We start from the raw sequence: 19,897 nt of genomic DNA on the forward strand, positions 1-19,897 counted from the left end.
GGCGGAACTCAACGTCGCATTCTGTGTTACCAGAGACGGGAGAAGACGCAGGACGAACCCACGGCATTGACAATGAGACGTTGTTCTTTATGGTTTTTTAAATTAAAATACGTATTTCGCAATTGTTATCTCTAAAAGAAGATATCTATCATCTATCTGTGTACATTTGTATAAGTTGTTCAGCTTTTGAATACTTTATTACGAAGTAAAAAGTATGTACTCTTTATTTCATTCCGTTTTGTTAAAAAGTGTTCTAATTTAATTCAGACAGTAACCAGTGGTCGACCTCTATTCATAACTACAGGTAGTGCTCAAACACTTTGAGGTCAAAAGTCAGAAGTACAACCAACTCACTCAAGGCAAAGTGAGAACCAATTTCAACATCATTTCAAATTCAATTAAATCTCAAAAATGGATATGTTTGAGAAAATATAAATTGTTGACATCGTTGAAATTGAAGGCGTCACAGAATTAATATCAGTTCGTAAATTTGATATCGATGTAACCTCAGCATTATTATTAAAACAGTATTTTAACATTAAACAAGTAAATTATTTAGGACAGCTTCCCAATTATAGTATTTGGTTTAATAGACACTAACGTGTCACTTGTAAGACAAAACAAAGCGACAACATTTAGATGTATTTATTAACTAGTGAGACAAATGTTACACTCACTTGCATTGGTTAGTGAGGAAATGTTTTTTTCTGTCACTGCGATACGTAACGACTGTTGACTCGATTGCTATATGAATTTATACTGTATTTATTTGGTAATAAGGTAGGTTTTCGGTGTTGTTCGTGTGTAGCAGTCTCGGATGTCACAAGCGCCGCTACACTAAGTGGCGACAAGTTATAATAACAACCGATGTGGGCCCCAACACCTCGCAGTATCAGGTTTTATTCCATTTGTTTTGGTTAAGTTGTGATTGACTCGGTCAGTATAATATTGAAATATCATATACCTAGTTCAAATTGTATGCTATGTACATACTCGTACATAAGTATTTACTAAATACTTGTTTTGTCTAAAATTTTGGTTTGGAGTAGCAAGTTTACTTAAGAATATCTGGATTGACGAGAAAACACGTGAATAAATAATTTTAGTTAAAGCAATAAAAGTGAAAAGCAAGCTTTCATGTGACTCTACAAATATACGTCGATATACTCATAAATAATAACTGAAATTAAATTAAAATCAGAAACGAATTTCAAAATTTCCAATCGAAAAAAGATGCTTGCTAAACGTTAAAAATGAAGCCAACCGCCAATATTGAAATAGAAGGTGCCTGCACTAAAGTACTTATTACCCCTTTATCGAGTATTGAAATGATCGTCGTCAATTTAAATAGTTTAGTGGCTATGCTAATCAGTAGGAGAGCTAATTCTACATCTCCACATTTGACTTGCGGCGCGATTCTGAACAGCACTCGATATCTAAAGGAAAGAACCAATACTTGAAAATGCTAGTAATAAGCAGAACACTGTGCAAACAAGGGCCCGCTGGCAAACAGAGACAAACGTATTCAATTACAATCCCAGATGTTATGAAGCAGTTTATTTCGCATAACAATCCGAGCCCCACTCGTCTGCCTTTGACTGTCATCGAAGCAAAGGAATACTTAAGTGTCGATTAAAACCAAAATCTTACTCATCAACTATTTATTCCTAAAACACTTGTTGAGTTCCGCAAACAAACTACGCTAATTTAAAATGTTGCGCCATATTGTCTCTTGCAATTACACGAGCTTATATACTTCTAATAACATCAAGTAGAACTGTATTAACTTTCAGATATCTTTTCTTTAAAATGGTTGAATGATTTCATATGTATTTATTTATATCTAATATAAAAAATTTTAAAATATCTTCCATAACAGTATTTTCTTTGCTTACATATATATATTTTCTGAATATTTGGTGCAGACATCTTACCTGTTTATTAGGCGGTCTACGTAAGCCCTGTCGTCTAGATCTAATATGTTAGGTTTATTATGAGTTTAATACTAGCTGCTGTCTCTGCCTCAGTGGCAGGTAGAGCGACTAATATTTTTAATTACTTAGTACTACATATACGTATATAATACAATTTAAGACGTTTTATGTGATTTCAAGAATTGCAGGACTTTTTATTAATTTTGATATTTCGATTACTTAAGAATACATTTATGTTCACTTGAAAATACTGTAAGTCTTGACTATCAATTATTATGCTTTCAAAATCCTGTATTCTATTGAAATTAATATATTTATTATATGAAACTATTTTAACCGGATTAATCGCGTTTATTTTGGATAATACATATTTTTTACGTTTCGAACACTTTACAGTAGTCCGTTGTCACACGCGGTGGTAGACTGAGGTGACACTCGCCTGTCAGTTGACATAATTATTATATCAAACTACCGCCAACGATTTCTTGATTTCCTCGCGTACTGCCCTGGATTCCTGCAGAATGAGCTGACTGTATCTTGCCTTCTGGTATGATGGATTTCAGACTTCCAGGATTTTATGAGTGGGTCCCAGGTGGTAGAAAGCTCCCAGCCGTCCTCTCTATTGAAATTAGAATGTTTTTGTATTTCTATAGCCTCGCGAATCATTCTAGGCATATATCTGTTTTCCTTAGCGAGGACTTGGGGTTTATGAAATCTTATGTAACGGCTGGGTTTGTCCACAGTGTGTTCACACACACCTGACTTCGACATATGTCCATTCTTGATATCAGAGATGTGTTCCTTCACCCTAACACTGATGCTTCTCTTTGTTTGACCGACGTATGATAAGCCACAGTCACAATTTAGCTTGCATACACCTGCACATTGTAAAGGACTTTTTCACTAGTCTCAAGAATTGGCTCACTTTCTTGTTAGGCTTGAAAATAGTTTTTATGGAAGCTCTTCTTAAGATGTTGCCAATTCTGTCTGTAACCCCCTTCACATATGGTAGAAGTGCCGGCTGTCTCTCTACCGTGGGGGGCTTGTTGGTCTTCTGACAACGCTGGCCAGTTCCCCGGCCGCTTGAACGATTAATTTATTATTTAAAATTTAAACTTTAAACTTTGTTTTTTAAGCATCAATTCGTCTGGATCGGTCTTTATAATATACCATAATCTTAACTCAATTATTTGCAAAATTTTCCTTTTTATTTCATAATATAAATAAATTAACTAAAAAAACATTTAGATAAGTAGTGTTTCTTACGTGATAAATGTCAAAGATTAATTCAAACGCTACAAAAGAATCTTAGAAACGTAAAAATTTGTATTTAAATATAATTTATTAATATATTGATAATAAGAATGTTTTTCTAAGAATAAACGTAAAAACAATGAAATGTTCTCCACATGCTTATGTGTTCGTGACGGATAGTAGATGTAACAGTAGACTATAATCAAATGACTAATTACACAGAAGTGGTGTGCAAACATCGCTCGACCACTCGCCAGCTTCTGTTACAGAATTCAATTAGTGACTGTACTTGTCTACCGCGAGTTTACGCTATTTTCTACTCTATCTTCCTATAGATAGAGACTATAATTGTATAGGTTGCGTCTTTAGATAGATTTTTGCCTCTAACGTGATGTGAAATCAGCAATTCGTTCCATATTTTGAAAGAGAAAAGGAATTTTCAGTAGATATTCATTTGAACAATGTTATCATTTAGTGATTAATAACTTGTAGTTTCTTTTATTTAGTGAATTGTTATATTAATGCTCGAAAAAATTCCAAGTACAGGTTATATTTAAAGCAGCTTGACTTACGCAGGCTCTTCTACGCTTTTATCCGCATAGCAGGGAGAAATCCCTGAGTGTTAAGGCACTCTATTTCCGCCTAATTTCAACACATTACGTATCGAGTGGCGAAACTCAACGCCGCCTTTTGTTTACTGTCTATATTTATCTTAAACACTTGTAGACATCTATTTGTAAGCGTCATCCTCAAAACATTTGACAGCAACATTACAATATAATACAATTTAAATCAGACCCAAATAAATTATGAGCCTCCACAATGAACCTACAATAATATTTTACGATGGAAACCCCCCTCCCCCAAACCCCCACTCCAGCCACTGATCGAGTAATGAATTAAGTGCCGATGAAGCTACGACTCTGCATCCTTAACTAGGGAATTATATACCGTATTCCCTCATCATAGAGCTGGTAGAGAAGCTTTCTCCTCGTAGAGACGCCATTACCATCGATAATAGGTCGTGTCCCACCTAAGTGCCGGCTCATTACCAGCGTCACATTATCACACTTACTGGGCTGGGCTGGGCTGGGCTGGGTTAGGCTGGGCAGGGCTGCCCGTACCTACGGGTGTTGAAGGAGGTGCGATTGTTTTGACGCCGTCTTTCCTTTGTCTTCGAATTTAAAGTGGCTTGGGATGAATTTTTCGTTTTTTACTCTTGACTTTGTTTCATTATTTAATACAATCACTATATTTGTATTTCGTATTGCTTTCTTTACTAAGCAAATGCAATTTAACGTATTTCTTATTCATTTTTTACTTGAAGTAAAGTTGTAAAAAGTGTCAAATTAATATTTATCATATTTATCCCATATACTAGTATTATTACTAAAAATATCTAGATTCTGCCATGTTGACCCACAAGTAAGACTAACTTTAGTGGGTTCCACCCGCCTCCTTCCCTCTTTTGAAAGAAAGCTATAATGTTATTATACACCCATTATATTTTTCTACTTCGTTGCGTGCCAACAATACCAAGTTACGTTCCGTTTTTTGAACACTCGGCGCTGAGTCGATTGTCAGTTTGTATTAAAGTGGGTACGAAAATATTACTTTTAATGTACCTACGAGTAGGTACCTAGCGGGAAAATGTCAGTCTTCTTCCCTAACTCAGTGTGTGTGTGTGGAATTATTATGTTTATGAATTGTGTTTATTTAAGTGTGATTTTGTTATATTATGTACATATAGCTCTGGTACGAGTAGACCGAGTGCGGCGTTTAAGTTCTTTCTGAAAGTCCCTTTAACCTCGCCATGTCTTGATAATTGTGCAGAAAATGCTAAACGGAGTGTCTTAATAGTAAGTTCCCTCCCTACTAGTCTACCCTAGTATACAGAAAGAGGCGCGAAGAAGCCTGCCTGCCAGCCTGTCACAGCTACGAATATGTAAAGTAATTTGATGATTCATAGCTCTATACTTGTAAATAATTGATTTTATAGTATTGGAGGTTTCTTGGTCTGCTTATGTCCTACCTAATTACAGTTTAAAGCAGCGTCAACCAGCAAAAGATGTTTCTGAAATTATCAGAAAATTGAAAAACTGATGTATTCCATGACTGATACATTTTTAATCTCTTTGTTAATTATAAAATATGTTCTCATTTCATAGCTCAATTATATTTACAAACAAATTTCGGATCTAAAATATCTTCAATATGAATATACTTTAAAAATCACTCTCGTTTTTCTATATTCAGGCTGTCGTGGCAAAACGTCTGACCAGTTGTGGATTCGATTCCCAGTGGGAGTAATAAGTTGAAATTATTTTCAATAAAGTGAACCTCTAAAATATCCTTATTAATTACACATTTGTAGACTCTATTTGTGCTAATCACAAAAAAATAAACCAATTCGTCTACGCATCGTCTAAAATGTTATGTAAGTTGACTATTATATCGGCCGCGTTGATTGTATCACCTACAGCCGCGGGGGAGCTCGAGGAGGGGGGCCTGAGGGCCGTCAATTAGTAATAGGTGCCCAAATCTACGTAGTGTGTAGGTGCCTCGTACTGCCTACGAGTGCACAGTGCACAGTCGCCTTTAAACTTACTTAATTGGTTGATTTTTGACGCTAACTTGCAGTGCTTGGCTCATTACTCTGGTGGATTGTAATACAATATAGGTTTTGTATTTTGTGTTTTTTATTTGGTTTTCTTTTTGGATTTTGTTGATAATGTTTTTATTGATCGAGCCTATGATTAACTATAGTATATATCATCCTATTGGATTTTAGAAATAGAAAGAGAGTTCCGAGTGCTGCTTCACTACGTTTTACAACACGCTTACGTTAGTAAAAGTAGTGTATGACAGATGAAACATTGTAATTGCAGTAAAGCATAAAAATATGTTTTTATATATTTATTTCAAAGATATTTGCTCTATACATAAAAAACAAACGATCAACGACCACCAGAGCACCGGGACTATCAAACGGTAACCCAATAACAATTCATTACACGAACAATCTAACACCGAAATATCATTAAAACTAAGTCAGAGAGCGCGTGATGGAACAAGTTTTTACATCATTACGGCGTACAACAATATCATTTTCAAAAAACCTCCCCACAACGAGTCACCGGCCCCCTCCCTTACTTACCCTTACCTACCCTTACCTACCCTTACCTACCCTTACTTACCCTCGCTCTACGGATAAGTACGTATTATCGCAATCTCCTAAAATACCCGCAAATCATGTAATTGTTTAGATTTACAACGATATTCTATTAAAAATTGAAAACAAATTATAGATTTTTTAAATTATGACATTGTTGGTAGATAATTATTTTATATCATTATGGAAAGATTAAGGCAGTTCATCTTCAGAAGAGACATTTTGCTTTAAAGCCCCAAGTCTTATTATATCAATTCTGAAAGAGTTTAATGGAAATAAATAACTCGACCAATGCTTAACACTTGTAATGATTTATAGTTTAGTGTTTAGTGGCGACCTTGGAGATGGCACGTACGTTCATCACGCATGTCATCAAAACATAATGTCTCTAAAATGATTACAAGACAGTGAGACAGTAGACAGTAGCAGCGAGCTTGCCAATACAAGACACTCTGTTCACCATGTTCCGTTCGAACACGAGACATACTTTGTAGATTGACAAAACACAACGTCTAACCTGCCGGACAAACCTGCTAGAGCGAACAATTATAAGGAATTTAAATTTCCCCAATTGAGTATCGAACTTTCAACCGATAACATTCAGAGTTTGTGGCACGGCACTACCATAGCCTCTCAATTAATGTTTACTTCGTACTTATTACGTAATCAATTCTACGTATCTTTTATACATGTTGACAATGTATAATGAAACATAATTCAACAAACAACTTAATATAAAAAGAATATAATTAATTTTAAAAACTAATGATTGTGAGACAATAGGCGTCATCAACATAACATATTAAAACAAGTTGCGCAAGCGCACCTGAAACGCACTAATTGAGATATATTGTTATATAAGCAAACAAATGAAACAAAATAAAATTAATAATAATAAGAACACTTCATGAAAAAATCTAATGAATTACTTGTGCAAAGAAGTTAATTGAGTGTTATGGAATTATTTATTATTCAAAATTTTTTGGTTCTTTTCTTCCGATCATCTTCTGTTGGTTGGCCATCTTTGATATGACATGTTAGTTAGAGTGTATTCTTGTAATACGAGAAAGAACATTATTTTATAACTAACTTCATACAACTACATTCGGAATACGCGTAGTTAGTTGCTTGCAACCATAAAATTCACTTTACCAAATATTACACCTATTTTAATTTTTCTTAAGCTTATCACAATTGCTGATATCTAATATTAATGAATTTTTTTCCAATTTATTTTTAAATTTTAAGAATTTAACTTAACAAATCTACAGATCTCATCCTTATTTTTTACAAATAGTTAAATTTAAAGTAAAAAATGAACCCACAAACTCGCCAGCAAACCCCACAAACCCCAAAACACTATTGAACAGATCATAATATGCGAGACAATGCGCATACTTCTTCTATTTTCCTCGCGCCAGCGCCGTGTGAACGTAACCCGACACCACCCACTACCTCCTCCCATTCAACACGCTCCCTGCTTACTATTATTGAGATAAACATTACTATTTATACTCAAATAATCCAACTTATATTATAAATGGGAACAGATGTTTGGGGATATTTTATTTAGGTTAGAACTTCTTCTAGAGTAAGGAGATCATACTTAACACTTAAGAAGCGTGAGCGTCGTGTCTTAGTGGCGGCTGTGCACGCGCCTACTCGAGTAGACCGGCCGAGTAGAGTAGCAGATGGAGTGCTTCGACTCTTGCGCTACAATATACACTAATATTTGTACATTATACCAGCTTATACCGGCGGCTTCGCCGTTTATTAATGTGATGTTATAGGTAGCTATATGTTCCTAAATTATAAAGAATTCAATCAAGAATATACTATTTCTTATTGAATTTACTACATAAACTAAGTAGACTATTGTTATCTGTATAAACATCTTTATAATTTATGTTTTAATTATATTTTGTTTTGTTTCATGTAATCGTAGCTGTTCGACAATTTTATTCAGGTAATTAAAGACTATTTGTTTTATTTTAGCAATCGCTTATGAGTGACATTGTATGTTAAAACAACATATTTGTTCCATTTATTATATATACTTTATACTTAATATAAATAATTATTTTTAACATCTATTTTACATTTAAATGGGACTGTATAAAAAATTATATGCTTTCTTCTTATTTCTACGGAAATATCCTAATGGGAACAGAGAGTCGTACCACTAGGTTCCCAGTTTCCCTCTGCCTACCCGGAATATAACGTGAAGCTAAAAACATAAAAAAAATGTTTATAAACATTAATTCGTTAATCCATCCCCGTGTGCAGCGACACGAACGAAGTAAACAGAGTTTTAGAATCAATTTGGAGTGCGAGTAGAGCCGCGGGGCGCAATTAGAGACGTCTTACACTCTCGCCAAATCCGCAACAAGCCAATTTCGTCGTCGCGCGAGCGGATATTTGATTTGCGCCGTTCGCCGGAGTTCAGATATATGGGAGATTTGCATCTAATGCTATATTAGGTTGTTGACGTCTAACAGGTTTACGCTCTACGTAGAGTTAGAAAATGAACATATAGAACGGATATAACATCTACTTTGAATTAAAAGGTTTTATTATTAATGGGTAGTTTCCCACTTTTTAGACGATAGAATGTCTAGCATATTACAAAATAGTAAATAACAAAAATATAGTTGACCTCTTTAAAATATTATGGAATTTGGTCCTCATTAGTACTGTTATATGAAGCACATACATTATAAGAAAAACCTTTTTAGGTACTTACAATGTTAGCATTACAATATTATGCAAGAGAATCATGACAAAAATTACCTTTACAAAAATACATTCTTCATCTCATACCTATTGTACGTAGTTGCATTTAATGTAAAATATTTTACAAACAAACATATATTTTGAATATTGAAGTCAAATCTTGAAGTTGTTATATATAGGTAGCTGTATTCAAAGTGAGTGAATCAGGTAAGGCGGCCGCGTCCCGCGCTAGGGCGTGTAAACGCAATCTCGTGCTGATCTCGCGAAAATTGCCAATAAGCACTGGCACTGGCACGCGACAGCCAAGCTTGGCAAAATTGGCCCAATATGAGATAAACGAAGCCTGGCTGCCTCTATCCGATATATATATTTAATTTCACACGCGACATGTTGCTTTGTGTCCCAGTGTGTGCTGCTTTATGTTGTTGCCAGATATCGTGTAGGACCATCAGACATACAATACTTATTCACTGTAATCAAGTTGTTCATACTTGTGCATGCACACACATTATGCTCTACGGCCGTCATCTGTGTTCACAGAGTGAATGAATTATTAAATGCAATGTTTTAATTTACTATCACGTCATCATTTGCGCAGTGCCGCTATGATATACCTATATACTCGTATGCATACATACGTAACAATGATTTGTTACCCCGGTGTGTTTCAGTAAGCACAATGGCTTGTCAACCGCTACTTTTGTCGATTGGATCTCTAACGTGACATTGAAGACTGTACAAATCGAGGAGATCCTTAGGTACCCTTTTGCAAATGATGGAAGGTTCCAGGATTAGGCACACAATGCGTGGAAAGTCTCTCGTTAGTCGTTGGGTTCGCATGTTTGTTATTATGTGCTGTAACAATGTCGGTAAAGTGGCAGTGTACTCTCCACCACGAGTAGCTTTCCTTCGCCGAGAGTCATATTTTGTGAGCTCGAGGGAGGGTCCTCGTATTTAAATTACATTTCTCCACACGAATTTCAACTCTACTCCCATGGCGTAGAGTATTGATCGTTTTGTTTGAGGAGTTCGTGGCGACGCATACATTACCCATCGGTTTCCATTCTCCGCTTTACGTAATGGTCCGCTGTTATATTTTAAACAGTTTCACAATCATGTTTAAATGCTACATGGTCATAGTATGTATACTATTCGAATACTTAATGTATTGCATTAACTTTGCCTCTTCACCGCTCCACTAAACCCGCTCCACTAAAGGGACTGCGAGGGCCAAAATGCCCATTTGGATAATACACTTCCATCATCTGAAGCCAGCGCAGTTCTCTGTCATTAAAAATATAAAGCTCGATTTAGTTAAATTGAAATTAGTGTTTATCAGTAACGGTTGTAACAGAGTCTTAATGGAGGCTTTTAACGCACTCCGCATTCACTCATCATTCATATTTTCTATTTAAGTCAATTTAAGTTTGTGTGCCGCATACGGGAGAGGGGGGGAGGGGGGGGAGTGAGTATTGTTAATGCACTTTTGTGTATGCACATAATAAACTATAACGCTTAAGTTTCTTTCCACTTTTAGTAATCATCACTTAAAATAGGTATTTTTATTTAAATATATAATGCTCAATATAACAAGATTATAATTTAATTGTTTATAAGCTTAGTTTCAAATGATAGAGTCATTTCTTTTCCCCTTCCTCGAGCGTGGTCCCCGAGGAGGCAGGAGAGGAGGAGTAAATTACATTGTTACAGGCGTAAGAAATTGCCATTCACTTAGGAATTTGTCTAATAAATATTTAACTTGGTTTCAGTTGTAAATCATTATTGAATTAGTCCTTTAATTAAATATTACAGTTTTATTTTTCTGTTTTATACTGGTGTAGAAACTAAATATTTGTTATTATTTTGAAATGTCATAAACAAATAAAAATATAAACAAGACACTAAAAATACATTTAGTTTAGTTATACGAGTTAAAAATGTAGGCTTGCACGAACACACGAGCACTATTGTTCCTAATCACACATCGAGGCCGGCACCACGAGCATGTGGCAATAGAGGCGACGTTTGTGGGTTCGATGCCCTTTCGAAGAAATTAAATATTTCATATTTTGCTTTCCTCGCTCTGGTCACAAAACACAAATTTCAAATTCAAATATTTTTATTCAAGATAAAAAGTTACAAGCTTTATTTTTTGAACCTCCAATAATGTACCACCAGTTCGCAAAAATAAGTGCCTCAGACCTGAGAAGAACCGGCGCATGAAACATAGCGGGACATTTTTTATTTTAAACAAATACATATCAGACATTAATGTTAGACATATCGTATCACTGAAGTCTAACAAGCAAATTTATTAATAAATATGTTCGGGTATAATCTCGACGTATCTTGTCAGGGTCCGCCTTCCTGCTTAACCTACTCATCTTTGAACGATTTGTAACGTCCTGGGCCTAGACCATGGCCATGACCATGGCTATGACCATGTCCTGCGTCACAACATTCAATCAAACACACATTCTTCCTTGGGCATCTGGGAGGTTTAGCTCCAGGGACAGGCATAGCAACTTGCATCCGATATAGTACCTAGGCCGACGCACAACGTAGCCATATCATATCAGACGATGCTTTTGGAGCTTATCCGCTATGTCATGGACCCCAAGACTACCTCGAATGAATGTGTTACGTACGTGGTCAGACCGCGTTACCCCACACATCCAGCTCCGCATCTTGACTTCCGTGACGTAACAACACTAAATATAAATAACATTTATAGAGAAAAACGCAGAATGAACCATTTTTATGTTAGTTAATACTTTTTTATGTTAGTAGAGTTGTTAGTAATATCGTAGAATATATTAAGTGACGAGTGGTGTGTGGCGTGAGGTGGTCAAGGTAGGGCGGGTAGGGCGGGTAGGGCGGTTAGGGCGGCCGATCGATTGGCGGGGAATGTTGATTGGTCCCTGCCGCCGCCCACGCGGGCGGGCTAATCAATTACACGATAGCGCTTGTAGCTTCTTTACTAGTACTGTGTTGTAGTTCTTTTGTGAACTCTACTTTCTTATATATTTCGATATGTTTCTTGGGAAATGAACAAATTGAAATGCAAAATATTTTTAGTATTAAGTTTTTTTATATTTCTGAAATTACATTCATTACTATTATAGTTGTTAATAGTTTTTTTATTTAATTATAATAATTAAAATTCTGGAATAAAACGCTATTACAGAAGTGACTTATATTTTGGGCATTATTATAAATAATTAACTAATTGCACATTAACAACACGCATAATTACCTCGACAACATAATATTTTGATATAATGTCATTTATAACTTAACAACATGAACACTATCAACATTATCCGTTAACCTCCCTCGATGAACCGTATAACGCGTTACAAGCGTTACAACACCACGTGGCTTGACCCGCGACTCTCCTCCACTCTCCTCCACTATCCCGCACCCTTTCCTAAACAACTCCATTAACAATTAGTTACGCATTCACCAACTCAAATAACACACGAACACGGTAATACATTGCTTGCTCTACATTTGTAGAGTTCGTCAAACGTCTGGAACACGGCAATGGATGCTAGGTGGAGTCGATAAGGCGACCGCTCTAAATTTAATAATTCATTCATACGGCACCAAATTCAATTACCAGTAGTCCCTGGGGAGCCCGGCCCCACCCCGGCGCTGATGTGCTGATGTGCTAACCCGGCGCCGGCTGTTTACTAATTCATTTGGCAATCACATTCGGTAATTATGTGACAATCCCCATACTTCGGTAAACTGCTATGGATTACGGTCGGGACGGGTTGTTTGTACGCAATTAACACGACACAACAGCTTGGGTGTGCTTGTGCTTAATACAAGTGTGCTATCAAATGTATCAAAATAATTTATATATTTAAAAATGAATACAGTTTTACTGAGAATGAGCATATTAAATATTAGGTTTAACTCTCAGTGACGCAACGGTTGCGGGTGCAATTGCCAGAGAGAGAATAAAGTATTTTCATTTCCTAGCTCTGGCAACAACGCAAAACACAGTGTATAGTTCCGCCCCTCAACATACAATGTCTAAAGGGCGGTTAGTGAGAAACGGAGTGTTTTAACACTGATTTCCTTTACCTTTTCTGCTTCATACGCGATACAGTGTGCAGCTAAACTAACTAAAAACTATTGACTTACAGCTACCTAGGTACATAAATGTAATTATGATCGATTCTTTTTTTTATTCAATGAATAATAATTTTATTGTTCCTTTGTACGTCAATAATTATATTTTTAACAGTTATAAATATTGTTTGTTAACAATTGTATATATTACATTTGTTCACAGGTGTATCTTCATTGGAAGCAGCAAAAGACTTCACTGTAGATGGTCTCACTGGATACAATGGAAAGAAAAAGAAGAAAAAACGCAGACATAGGTAAATAGCACTACCTACTTAGTTTCCAGTGTAGGACGCAAATGGTAAAAATAATCCTATCAATCTACTTACAATGCTTCAAAACTTGAACGAATAGTGGGGAACTAAGCATACCTACATACGTATAGTTTGAATCCCTTCCGGAATGTTGAAATTTAAATGTTGTATCCTGGAATTTGAGCCCGGGTGTGCACTGATATTGAAATGTGACGTATAGCATAGCAGAGTAAGTAGAGGGAACCTGGGAACCTAGTGTTAAGACACTACGTTCTCATAATATCATTTCTGTTCTGTTATTGAGTTGAATGGCAGAGATCAACGCCGCGCTTTTCCCTCGACTCGTATAGTAAGTTTACAGTAATAGGACCTACACGAAAATATGAATTCATAAAATTATACAGTGTTACATAGTGAGCAGAGAGACAATAATAGTGGATTCGAAAAACACTTGGAGCTATATGATCACTTATTTTATTTTGCATTACCTTGTTCCCACAAGACAAAGCACTGCGTTCCAACACCGACCTAGTAAAGGAAATTAGACAGAAAACGATATGTAACACTAGGTTCTACCCACCCAAGTCTACCCATCTGTGTTCGGTTTCTGCAGCAGGACCATCTTCACCTCTTACCAATTGGATGAACTGGAGAAGGCGTTCAAGGACGCGCACTATCCAGATGTGTACGCGCGGGAGATGCTCTCGCTCAAAACAGATCTGCCTGAAGACAGGATACAGGTCAGTCATACATTTTAAGTTTAATCATTTTGAATTAATATAAAAAGTCAACAATATCTATCTTAAGGGGAGCTACCACTACTTTAAACGGTTTTGCTGCGCAAAGCTATCGGGAAAGCCTACAGTCAACTTTTGCTATAGATGGTTTGGTTGGTTTTAGACCTCTTCTGAGATATTATTTTCTCTATCGAAGAATATATTTTATTCCATTATGTACCTTTAAATTAAATTTCAATCTTTTGAAATGGGGAATATGTGATCGTTCGCCTTTATCATACGTTCTTAATACAATTTTGATTACATTCATCGTTTGGGAACGAATTCAACTCGAATTTATAATTGACTAACGAAATATCATCTATTATACCTATAGATATTCCATAACTATTGTGTTGTAGAATATTTGATACAAAAATACTTGAATTGCTGCTTATATTTTAAGAAGAATGGTACAAACCATTAAGTAACTGACTTGATTATTTTTTCACCTTGTTACAAGATGATTTTATAATATTTTTAAATCATTTCGCTCGCGAATCGCCTCCATTTGTTTGCCCAATATAAATAATGATCATAAATTAAAATTGTAGAACTGAACGATCATTTCACCTTAACACGACATATTGTTGCTCTGCCCTTGTTACTATCATAACCTAACGGTTACGGTGGCAGCGCCAAGTAACCTTGGCGCTGCCAGTTATAATTAACCGTTCTCAGAATAATAAACTACGTCTATAATGAAGTCCTTGATTGAGTGGAATGCATCGTCCTACTTCTTGAAATCAACAATACTCATCTATTATAACAATAAAACCAGCAATTATTTATATATTATCGTTTAATTATTCTAAGATATGTAGAGTTCTTAAGCAAGTCTTGAAATTCAAGGCTGTAAAGAAGGAAAATTATTTTAATCAAGTAATAAATTACACATTTTTTTAATGTTAATTAATAATTTTTAGAATATTTAAATTTATTGAAATAAATAAAGTAATTTGGATATAATTAAGGGTTTCGAGTCTTCCTAAAGTTTAAACTAAAATACCTTTATTTTAGCTTAAACTCGTCTAAGGTCTCTTAAGACCTTTGTTTCTAATGACTAAGATCTCTATCGTATTTGCGTGGACTTAAAACAGAAATTTAAGAAAAAATATGTAGGTATCTGAATATGTACAAAAAGTAGGGACTCAGTATATAAAAGAAATTAACAAAATCACATAAAAGCCCAAACTTAAGTTAGATTCGTAGTAATATTAACTGGCTGGTAGGTATCGCAGGAGAAGCACAATTAACTCGATAGTAAATCCCACATAATTCGATTAAGAAAAAACATCGTCTCGTGTTCAGTACAACAAAGACGCCCATTACGCCATCAAAGACGTCAATTGCCATCGATTGTAGGAAACGTGAGTAGATGTAGGGTGAGCATGGGGCTGGCGATGGCGGGAATACTACTATTTGGTTTATAGCGACACAGCGTAAAATTACAGTAATAGTACTTTATCAGCTTTCATATCAACATAATATTTTTCATCTTCATCATAAAAAAAAAGCCAGAAAGAAAGACGTAGCAAACTGCCTCAGATTTATTTTTCTTATCAATTAAATAAGTAAAATTAATAAATAGAGTAACAATAAACATAATTTTACTAATATTTTATTAGTTAAGCAGGATATTATGATAAAGTATGTTAGGAAGCTATCAAAACACGTAAAGTCTAGTCACAGGAAACTTCTTTTGAAGGGAACCCGACACTCGACGTCGGCAACGTGATACGTTACGCAAGGAACCGCAAAAATTTCGCAGAAGGAACACTTTCTATACCAATTGTTAGGAAACAAACGCTTTTGTTGAATGGATCGTATTTTTTTTAATTAGTAAAACGGAACTCAACGCTGATTGACGTCAAATTGACTGACATTGATTAGTGCTGAATGGACGTTTATTATTCAATTGTTTGAGTTTGTTAGTAAATCAAAACTTATTATTATCGTTTCCAAAATATCGAATTAGTTGGTACCTAATAGTAAATTGTAAATAGACGAAAAAAGGGTTATGTTGTTCCATTATACATTGCATACAAATCGCGGCGTGGAGTTTCGCCGAAAACAATGTCTCAAAAATTGGTCGAAAAGGAGTGTCCTAACACTTCCATCTGCCAACTCTGCTGTGTGCTTGGTACTGCATTAATCTAATTATAGATTTTTTAACGAAATTATAGAATCTATATAGAGAAAAGTTTTGAACGGAAGTGTTTTAATGGGAACGTAGTGTCATAGCACGAGGACCCCAAGTTTCCTCTGCCTACCCTGCTATGTGCGGAATACAGCGTGAAAGTAAAAAAATAAAATAAAAAAAGGGCACTTAAAAAGATTTCACTTACACCATTAATGTGCGCATAGCAGATAACGTACTACGAACTACGTAGGCGTATAGTAAAAAGCGTAGGTATATCGCTTTTAGTTTTTATAGTAAAGTTAAGTAAAAATACAAAATTTTTAGAGTTACAAATATTTTTAATACAGAGCTTTGGCTACTGTAAGGTAACTTATGAACTATGAAGTTTATCAACAATTTCCAGCTCACTTTGCTCGTAGTAGTAGTAGTAGTAGGAGACATAAGAATCTTACATAAAATGTGTTGTTTTTTGAATGTTTTTTTAGTCACCAGCAAGCAGCAGCAGCACGGCCCAGGAAGGTACATACGTTCTAATTACTCTGCACTAGAAACGTAATTATTATTAATAATTTTTCCGTTTGCCGGTTACACACAACGGTAGCTCAAGCATCGGGCACCTTCCCTCGGAAGCTGCGGGGGAAACACAAACTCCCCCAGACCACCCCCAGACCACCCCCAGACCCCCCCGAACACCACGTTTATGAAAATTTCATTTCCAAACTCTCATGTCGCCACAATGCAAAATAAACCCTAATCTAAGGCAACAAAGTTTATTACCACTTAATTACTTTGGGAACGAGGAAAATTTGATAACATTGCAAAATGAAATCTATCGTCGTAACTTTAAGTCGCGTGTTGTGGGAGATGCCTTTAAAATTTTCGATATAATAGCTTCTGGAGATTACGTTAGGTACCCCAAGCGGGGCACTAGCGGGGCACTAGCGGGGCACTGGCGGGGCGGTTGAGACGTTGTAATAACTGGATTATTGTGCAATCTAATTGTAGGTATTTGTTTGTAATCTATATTATTCATACACTATCGCCATGCCAGATAGTTATTTAATATTAAGTATAAGTATTCGTAATATTATATAAAATATTAATCAATATATCTATCTGACTAAACAAAAACATAAAAATCCAACATATTGAATATCAAAATCGAATATTTAAGCTACAAACAAGCGAAAACTTTAAAACACTTGTCAATAGTAAGCGTGTAAACCTCACCGCTATGTTTTCACAAACGGTTACCGCCATCTAGCGGCGCCTCTGGACACGTCGCCATGGCAACTGCTCGCTGATTGGCCACTTCGACGCCAGCTAACCACTCCAGAACGTCGTAACCGCCCCAAACAGCCAATCTAATATAAATCTTAGCACCTATTAATATAGCACCTTTTAATTAACACCCACAGTCATGCTTGTCGTGCCTTTGTTCGACGTGGCGGTTTTATTAGCCCCGCCTCGTCAGTGGCATGACGGACCTTTGTCTTAGCTATTTGTCTTTTTGCGTCGCTCTCATTCAGTTCTGTATGTAATGCACTTCATTTGTATTATGTTGGAGGATTTAATGAAGAGACGTTTTATCTACTTATATTTTTAAGCTGTGTGTTTGCTTTTTTCTTTTTTAATTCCCATAATTAAATTTGGTTTTATATATGTTAGTAGAATTTACAAGTATCTTGAAAATATAAGGTACTATTCCTTTAGCATTAAAATTAAAATATACAAATGATATTTCTTACTTAAAAATGTAAAGCTTTTCATGTCAATTATGTTATTCTTATAAATTTTAAACAGCTAATGTAAATATACTGACTGTTCTTCATTAAATTACATATTTAATGGATAGATTCAATTCAATGAAAACAATTGAACAAAAATGGGATTTACTATAAAAGAAACAAAAATAGTATATTTTTACTAAGAAAGTAGAACTAGCCGTTATGGCGCCATGGGCAAGCAATCTATTCGATCCACATTTGGGAACATTGTGATCGTTTAATTTTATCATTTTCCTGCTCTCAAAAGACATAACGCGGCGTTGAATACCGTCACTTACCGGAGTGTCATAACACTAGGTCCTCTACGTAACCTAACTCTAACAGCTTTGAACGTTTCCTAATATATATAACCTCCGCTTCTAATTCTATAAAAACGACAAATCCCACTCACGGCCCTATTTTCGAGACATATGTCTGGCTGACTTGCGGATCTTAACGCTACAATTACATAAAACATAACAAATAATATTTTGATTTATTTAACGTATAAAAAGTAACGCATAAAAAGAATAATTGATGAGTTGGTGTATAACATCGTTGGTGAACGAGAGCGGCTTCCGGCGGTAATTGGCGAGAAATATGATCTCGTAGCTACCGAGAGGAAACCGACTGTGAAACTTCCTACCTGGATATTGGGTATTGGAATTTTGTAAGTACTTCGTTATTGAATGCTTCGTAAAATGGTCATATGTGCGTTATGGTACGGCGACTATACACGCGGCGTGGTGGAATGTGGGTTCGACTCTCTCTTCGAGGAATGTTGCTCACTCTGGTAACAAAACAAAGTAAGACTTTGAGCTTTTTTTGAGTAGGAACACCGTAGTATTGTATATTAACTTTCATGTTATACGAGTAATATATAATAGTTTATAGCCCTCCTCGATCCTATCGAATGGCCTATCTAATACAGATACATTTTTCCAATTAGATTTTTAAAGATTAGGATAGAATTGAAAGATTAGCGCGCTTAATCATACAAACTTTTTAGCTTTTTAAATATTAACATATACCTATAATTATGTATATTAATATAGGTAAATTTAATGTCAAGTGGACTCTACATACATATGCAGGAGTCGGTGTCTGTCGCACTCCCGGCTCGGCTCCGGGAGGTGATCGAATTTCTCGCCAATTACGCCCCGGATACCTGCAGCATCCGACAACTCACACAAACGATACTCACAACGCGTGCATTAGGCAGCTCTATTTGAGCCTTTGTTGCTGTACTACGTCGTGTTTAATGTTATAGTAACAAATGATAGAGCTATTAACTTATAACTAACTACTACTCCGGGCCTCGTCCTGATGCCGGCATCACACAGTGACAGTGGCACAGCATCTGATTGTATATGCAACGTGCTCGCAGGTCGTTCAACTAACCTATATCTCCCATCACACAATATCTATTGAGTTAATGTAAACGTAAGTTTAAGTTTGCAATATCACCAATAGTTGTGTTCTCATTATCTATGAAAGTCTTAAGTCTCTTATAGAATTGACTATCTTTATAAAAGATCAAAAATACAAAGTCATTAAATAGATTTTTCCAAATTAAATATAATATAAAAACTGGAACCCCATAAACATACCTCTACTTAATAAAGCACCCAACTCTATCAATATCAATTTGTAGAGACGGCAAAATAATTAGAGCCTTATTATCTATCAGTCTTACGATTTCATTAGCGAGTGACAATACGGGTG

General features: G+C 35.6%; 1 protein-coding gene across 3 annotated transcripts in view; it reads left to right on the top strand.

The window, feature by feature from the left end:
* The window catches only part of LOC146530604 (visual system homeobox 2-like), an 83,781-nt gene that overhangs the window by 29,178 nt on the left and 34,706 nt on the right, over window positions 1–19,897 (top strand). For 2 of the 3 annotated variants that reach the window (XM_085198994.1, XM_085198996.1), the window contains exons 3-5: window positions 8,306–8,326; window positions 13,400–13,490; window positions 14,101–14,227. In XM_085198994.1, the coding sequence (XP_085055120.1) occupies window positions 8,306–8,326; window positions 13,400–13,490; window positions 14,101–14,227 (239 nt within the window). The remainder of the gene's footprint in view (window positions 1–8,305; window positions 8,327–13,399; window positions 13,491–14,100; window positions 14,228–19,897) is intronic. The other variant, XM_085198997.1, reaches the window with a different exon arrangement.

The sequence above is a fragment of the Heliconius melpomene genome, chromosome 16, assembly GCF_056956725.1.
Source record: "Heliconius melpomene rosina isolate 202511_hmr_F chromosome 16, ASM5695672v1, whole genome shotgun sequence".
In the NCBI taxonomy this organism is placed as follows: domain Eukaryota; kingdom Metazoa; phylum Arthropoda; class Insecta; order Lepidoptera; family Nymphalidae; genus Heliconius; species Heliconius melpomene.